Genomic DNA, 7660 nt, shown 5'->3' with positions numbered 1-7660 from the left:
ACTGCTCCAGTTTGGGGGTGACTGCCCCTAGGGCCCCGATGACCACAGGCACCACTGTGGTCTTTACCTTCCAGGCCTTTTCCAGTTCCTCTCTGAGGCCCTGGTATTTCTCCAGTTTCTCGTGCTCCTTTTTCCTGATGTTGCAATCACTCAGTATTGCTACATCCACCACAACTGCTTTCCTCTGTTGTTTATCCACCATATCCACATATATCCATATATATATATATATATATATATATATATATATATATATAGATCCACCTAATTTTATTGCAGCCTAAGGTGTGGATAACCACTAGTTACACCCCATACATGAATCAGCCAATCTTCATTGGCAAAAACTCTAACTCTGATTGGTTGATCAAATCATTTGTCATTTGTTTTGCTGGTTTGGAGATTCTGACATGAATGCACATCTTTCGGTTGGACAAATTCTGCCCAAAATCTGCACTGTAAAAAAAAACCTGATTGGTTATTTCTTTACCAACAGAAAACAAGCACAAGCATTAGATTATTTCCATTTATTTTGTTAAAATGATTAAAATAAACTATTTAACTTTTTTGTAAATATTATTATTATTATTATTATTAAGTCAACTCAGAGCCTTCTGTAAATATCTGGAAGGTCCTGACACTTCCTGAGTATTTTTTTTTTAATTCATTTCTGAGCAAAGAACTTCATGAAGTGAGACACCTCCTACCACCAGAGCCAGACACCAGCAAATATCTGCTGGAAAGATAATGATTGTAATATTTATTATACAGTTACAATCACCTGCCAACACAGTTATCAGCTCGGGACACCAGCCTTTGTTGGAGCCAGAGAGCTGTATCAGTGAAAGGGCAGTTTGACCTGACCTCAGAATGTGCTCAGACACATACGTATATTACATGACCATCTTGCAGCACATAGTAAAAACAAGTTACCACAATCTAATTTTGCATTCACAGCCACAACTGGAGACTTTTTTATTGACCCTTAAATTTTTGGTGCACATTACACCTGGTTGTTTTTTTTACTTCTTGACCTGAGAAGGACCATTAAAAGCTAATCATGATCTGTGTTTTCTATTACTACATTGTTACACTTTATACCATGTGCTGTTTATTTTTGTAATCATTGGATGTTGAAGGCTAATGCATTGTAGCTGACACAAAAAATGTCCATAATTCAGCCAGTTTTTCAGATATTGAGCTAAAATTTGGTGTGGTAGTAGCTGAGAGTCATCCTCAACACATACTTGAAGCACTAACACATCTCACAGTATCCCATGAGATTGTGCAAATCACAATTTACAAGATTTAACCAATATGGCGAAAACTCTGTTGTTTCAAAATAATCTGAGCGATATTCATTCCTTCGAGGCTTGAATTAGATGTGCATCAAATGAAGATGTAGTTTGTAGAAATATTGACATTAAGTTAACTCGTTTTGTTTTCCAGAGCTACAAAGCTAAACTGACTCCAGGTAACGAATCTGAGGCTGAAATTGAGGCCCTGTGTGCCTTCATCCAGCAGTTCACTGACATCGATTACAAAAAGGTATTCAGCCTCTGAAACAAAGTCACACACAGATAGAAGCCTTTTCCACAAGCTGCTAATAAACTTAAAACAAAATACCTTTAAATGGTTGAAAAGAGTGTCTGTATAAATAATTAAAAGCTCTTTTTCACTAATTGTGAAGACTATAAAATCTTTAAACATAGTGTATTTATCCTTTTTTATCTTTGAAATACTATTATTTAGATTTTTTTACACTTAGTATAATTCTCTGTGTTAAAAAACGATTGTGATTTGAGGTTGATCATTAGACATGGAGAAAAAAGAAAAGACTCTCCAGCTCTATGTGGGCACCATGCTATTTCCTGTACAAGTTTGAAAAAGGGACTAAATAATGGAAGCAATCTGTTCTAATTTCCTTCTCTTAATCTCCAGATTTTGGAGACTCTTGTCCCACTTTCAGACCTGAATGCCCGCGTCAAGGTGGCTGTGGACCTCATCTCCTCAAGTCATAAAAACATCAACCGTGACTCGCTTAGCTTTGCAGCCTCCACTTTTTACTACAAGCTGAAAGCAGCTGATGTCTACGTCCCTGCTACGAAATACCATGGCGATGTTACTCTACTGCGGGCAAAAACCAGCAGTGAATACGAGCAAAACCTGGGAGACGACTACAAACTTAGCGAGGTAACATGCACGTCTTTCTCTGTACATTCATGAGGACAAAATTCACAAAATATTACACACACTGACAGCAGCACCTGTTTTGAAAGACCTCCGGATTTAATTTGATTATGATTCAAAGGGCTGTGATGTGAATAAAAAAACATTATTGATGCATTACAATTGTCTTGAAACTTAACTAACTATGGCTTTTTTAAAATAAATAAACACTGATTTTATTTTGTCATGCCTAATAAAGAGTATAACATATCATAATACCCTATTAATCAATCCATCACTAAAGGCCATCATGTTATAACATCAACTATTATTTACAGACATATATATTCTTCAGGGTTGAATGAAGAAACGATATAAAAGATGTGAAAACTTACAGCTTTACTGCAGCATGTGTCTGCTATCGTAATCCCACTGTGTCAGACAGCATCACACAGTAACTACTCTGCTGACTTTCCTAAAGTGGCAGCACAGAGTAACAGATTTTTGATATTTAAAAATAAATTCAGAAACCTCTATGACTGCGATGCGACACAACTAAAATTAGATCATGACCCCCACCCCTCTGGGAACAAGTCCATTGATACGAATTACTAGACATTACAGGGGTGACCTGAAGTCAGACCCTGTGGCTTCCTAAGAGTAACACCGGTGTGTCTCTCTACATCATTGGTCCTCTCCCTTCGGTGCTGCTATAAGTGCTCCCGACAGTCATCTGTGTGCAGAAGCACGATTCATCACTGATCATGGTACAACACCGCTCATCATCCGTCCACGCCTCCTGGTTCCAGCAATATTCCAAACGCAGCCGTCGCCGGGCTCTGCTGGTGTTGTTGTCGGCCTGCACCTGGGCGCCTGTTGTCCTGCCGATGTCAATCAGTGAAACACGGTGTGGGGTGAGACAGGGTGTTGTGAAGAGTTTTAACACCTGTGTGTGGTTAGAAGATAACAGATGTCATGGGGTTCTGTAATGTTTGGCACACAGTACAGCGATCCTCCCTTGGTGCTGCGTGCCTTTAGAGACCAGAAAGTTCAAAATGTGTCTGGGTGTCCTCACCTACCACAGGGTTCCAACATCTGTTCGCCCCACATGCCAGACATACAGTCCTGCTCACCATTATTGGCACCCATGAAGTTTAAGTACATATAATGGAATATTTACTGAAGGAAATTCATCAAGTGAAACAACATTTTATTGCTGATAGCTTGTGCTTGATGCAAAACAGCAAATGATCAAAAACATTTAAAAAGATAAACATTATGAGGAAAACAAAGAAAATGCCAATGGTATTGGCACCCTTTGCTGCAAATTAATATGAAAACCCAATTCGGCTCACCTGTTGCAAATCACACATAAAGATCACTTGTGATGGACTGCCTCCACACATATGACATGAATTAACCAATGAATGATCATAAAGATATTTACTCAGCTATGCAAATCATGAAGGGGTGCCAATAATGGTGAGCAGGACTGTAGGTGAGCCCCATCAAACTCAGTGTTTAATTCCCTGGTGCATTACTCTTTTAATATAAGCCAGCCTGCACCGTGTTGAGTTCTGCTCAGTTTTCGCGAGCTGGTTAAAATGATCACGTGGATTCCTCCTGTGTTTGAAGTCTTACCTGGCTCTGTCTTGAATGTCTTTGCTCAGGTTTGCGATGGAAACGTGTCAGTTCACACCATCGAGGGAGACCACCGCTCTCTTCTGGAGGCTGAGGGAGTGGAGTCTATCAGCAGCATCGTTTACGAGTCATTGGTCCGGCTGCAGGTCACGTCAAGGGAAAGCTAAAGATGGCGCAGAATCTTCTCTGATCCAGGATCTGCAGATTTAACCCATTTTTATCCAGTGAGGATCAAGTCAAAGCTCATTCTAACTGAAAGGTGTAGCAGCTTTTCTAATCTCAGTAGTTACTGAAGTGATAAAAAACCGTGTTTGTAATAGATTTATGTTTATTAAAGTTTGTCTGTTCGTTCTAAATAAGGTGTTAGTTACACATAATGTTACGATTTATTATTTTATTATAACATGTTTTTCCTTTTAAATCATTTATCGTTCTAGAGTCAGCTGTAGGCAGGTATACATACATGTCTGTTTCTTTTTAAGCAATACAACACTGGAAGTATTCATATTTAATGAATTTGTTATGGATGAAAAACGAAAAAGAAAACAAAATAGGAGCTCCTCCCTAATACAATACAATCAGTTGGTTGATGAATTTATTTTGGTTGACATTTGTTTTAGCCTGAACCACTTGATAAAGGAGACCATACTGAAATTTTAACCGGACAAACCGATTTATTATTAATGATTGATAAAACAAAATATCAGCGTTTGTTGTGGCTGTTTACTTGAACATAGTTGTAGCAAAATGTCTTTCTCAGAAGAGACTAATAGTTTACACCTGTTCAGCCAACATGAGTAACTCGTTAAACAAGAAATACTAACCAGACACCTATAGGTTTAGTTGGTTTTTTTTATAAACTTGACAGACTTAACTGAAATATAATTTATTTAGTGGCTTGCGTGATCATAATCTGATATTAATAGCAAGAACACTGACAAAAATCCTGTTAAATAATTTCACAATTTTTTTTCCAGACTGACTTGAAATTCCTTAAAAAGCTTTTCTTGAACTTGAGAGTGAATTAATGAAAGTCAAATGGAATGAGGTCTTAAAAAATGTTGTTATAAATTAAAATGCAGCTGGTGTCCTGTTCAAATTCAGTTTATCAATCTACTAAAACTTCTCACCGAACAATACAAGTCCCTTTATCAGAACTTTAAAATAGATTCAGACTTCTTTTTTTTCTCCAAGTCCCTGGAATCAACTCTTAGAAACAAGAAAACAATCACATCATAAAAGAAATACTGTACATGCTGTGTTCTTGGGTCTCAAAATGTGTGTAATACAGTAAAAAAAACTTAAAATTTAAATTATCCTATATATCACTACCATAGTTTTATTTATAACTAAAGTATCTGCCTGTTGTGATTGATAATATGAAGTCTCTTTATGAAAATTAAATCAGGAATCCCACAGGGAGTTATTTTAAGCCCTATCTTTTTTATCTCGTACTTTAAAGACCATCCAGTTGGGAGTCCTGATCTTGGTGTACGACTGTACGCTGATGACACCATAGTTTATATTTCTGGTCAAATTTGTGACGCTGTTGCAGAAGATCTAATCTCAAATTTGGAAAATGTTTCCGTGTGCCTCATTCTTCTCTCTAAATACTGAGAAAAGAACAAGTATCTGTTTTTATTAAAAGCTTTCTGTAGCAGCAGGGACAATCCTATACTCTTACCAACACTTTAAAAGCCACAGTAAAATTATTTCGAAAATGAAAAGTATTACTTTTAATTGTTATGATAAACCTTTGAACATTCAACTGTTTTTTTTTTTTAATTCAGTATATTTTAGCATTTGTCTAATGATTTTTCTGCCTGCTCTCAGGCCAACCAAGCTACAATAAAATCAGAGGAGTCTTTTTACAAAAGAGCATTAATGATTCCTGATAAAATGCTACATTTTCAATTAAAAATAACATTTTTGTTGATTTTGGTGCGTCAAGTTCCTATTTAAATGTTTAAATTGACTTGTTTCTCCACCTTTTTAAAACTATTTTGTAAAAACATTTTTGTTCTCTGAAAGAAGTGAAGATTTGGAACAAACCACTCATCTGAAATTTACTGCAAACTAACCTTTTTATAAAAAGCTGCTAAAACATAGTTAATTCAACAACAAGCTTTTATTCATGTGTAGTTTTTTTTTAAACCCATTGTGTTTTATATGTATATCTTTGTATTGCACATTTAACCTAATAGCAAAATTTCTTTTAATTTTAGTTTGGTTTCAACTTTTTCAGTTTCCTAGAAGCACCTTTAGGAAGAAGTGTCTAATTAGCCCTTTTCCTGTTACAGACAGTAGTTCTGTCCCAAATAAAACCGACCTGTAAAATAATAATAGGAAGTAAAAGAAACAGAAAATCATCTAAACGACAAAAACATCTTAACGTAGTTCAGACACCACAGCAATGCAGATTGGAAACAGCTTAGCTCTGATTAAACTCAAGCTACACTGAAATTGATTCCCATTTAGTGGCTGACGTTCATGTAGAAACACGTTTGGTATGATTAGCTTGTGTAAAAGGTGGCGAAGTAGCCTTTTCGATACCGATTGAAGACGAGTTTCTCCAAACCCACCATTTAAAACATCGGAACTATCCCTTTGTTTCACTTTCCAAACAGTTTCTTGACTTCAAACATCTATTAAGTTTCAGAACTGCATTGCTGTGATGCTGTTTTTCAGTCCTTTAAACCTCCTCCGTGGTGGAGCCCCATGTGTTAGGTCCACCTTGTTTACACAAATAATATCAAAAGAATCACCGTCTGTATGTAGCATGTAATCAAAAGTCGTAAACGACTGTTGTGTGCGAACGATTGAACCGTCTTTGTTGTGGGACTTTGTCTGGTTAAAAAAAAAAAAAATCTCCCACACCCGCACCTTGTGTCTTCATATCCTGTCCTCTGAGACCTTTAATCTGGTCAGTGAAGAGCGATTGCAATGAGAAGAAGTGAAAACGTGTTTCTTTTGCTTCCGTAGTGTGTACGATAACTTTAATTAAGATTAATAAAGACCTCCCAGCAATCAACTCCATGACTGTTGGTTTTATTTTCACGAGTCAGTCAAATGTCAATGTTACAGAAGAGTAAATGCAGAAGGCAGGTTGTGTAAAAAACTTTTTTAAACCCTGTGTTTCAGACTCTGAATCATTTTAAGGAAAAGAATGTTGTTTTATTCTTCAATACTGACATTGTAGTTGTAATTAAACAAAGCAAGGTGAAAGCACCATGATGATAAAGGTTAGATGAGGATAGAAGATCAAAGAAAGAAAAACCCACTAAGGTCAGTGAGACGTAGCAGCCCGAAGCAGCTGTAACATCAGGAAGAAAAGAAAAAATTCACTTGTACTACCACAAGTTGTCTATTGTTTAGCCTTGCTTTAGACATACTCAGCTAGAGAAACTGCATTTTCTGCAAAAATGCTGAGTGCTGACTGACTTTGCTGAAGAAGCTGAAACTAAAAGAAGCAGAACTTTAGTCAAAAATTCAAAAGAGCAAAATGCTAAGCATAGCAAAAGACTGGCTAATTGTATCAAAAGGCTAGCTATAAAAATAAAAGTAACTAACTAAAAGCTAAAAATAGCAAAAGGCTAGCTGGCTAAAACTAGAATGGTAACTAAAAGTTGCATAAGAGGAAGAATGGCAAGTGTGCTAAAGCAAATGTCAAAGAAAATGTTTTCTGAAAGAACTGAGATCTCAATGTGGGGAAATGTTCGTAAATAAAGTTAATGTTTTGAAAAGTCCTCGTTGTCGTGGCTGTCTCTTGTTAACCAGGATGAAAATGATTGTGGCTCCTTTGGTGACTGAAGACTCCCAGTCTGGATGTGCAGACTTTTCCACAACCTGCAGG

At 36.7% G+C, this 7660-nt stretch overlaps 1 protein-coding gene across 1 annotated transcript in view; it reads left to right on the top strand.

The window, feature by feature from the left end:
• Window positions 1–7553, top strand: part of fasn (fatty acid synthase) — a 46424-nt gene extending 38871 nt beyond the window's left edge. Inside the window, exons 40-42 of the mRNA XM_017437049.3 lie at window positions 1447–1545; window positions 1939–2190; window positions 3837–7553. Of these exons, the coding sequence (XP_017292538.1) occupies window positions 1447–1545; window positions 1939–2190; window positions 3837–3974 (489 nt within the window). The 3' untranslated portion in view covers window positions 3975–7553. The remainder of the gene's footprint in view (window positions 1–1446; window positions 1546–1938; window positions 2191–3836) is intronic.
• Window positions 7554–7660: the final 107 nt, after the last annotated feature.

The sequence above is a fragment of the Kryptolebias marmoratus genome, linkage group LG17, assembly GCF_001649575.2.
Source record: "Kryptolebias marmoratus isolate JLee-2015 linkage group LG17, ASM164957v2, whole genome shotgun sequence".
NCBI lineage: Eukaryota > Metazoa > Chordata > Actinopteri > Cyprinodontiformes > Rivulidae > Kryptolebias > Kryptolebias marmoratus.
This window is presented reverse-complemented; position numbering and strand designations above follow the sequence as displayed.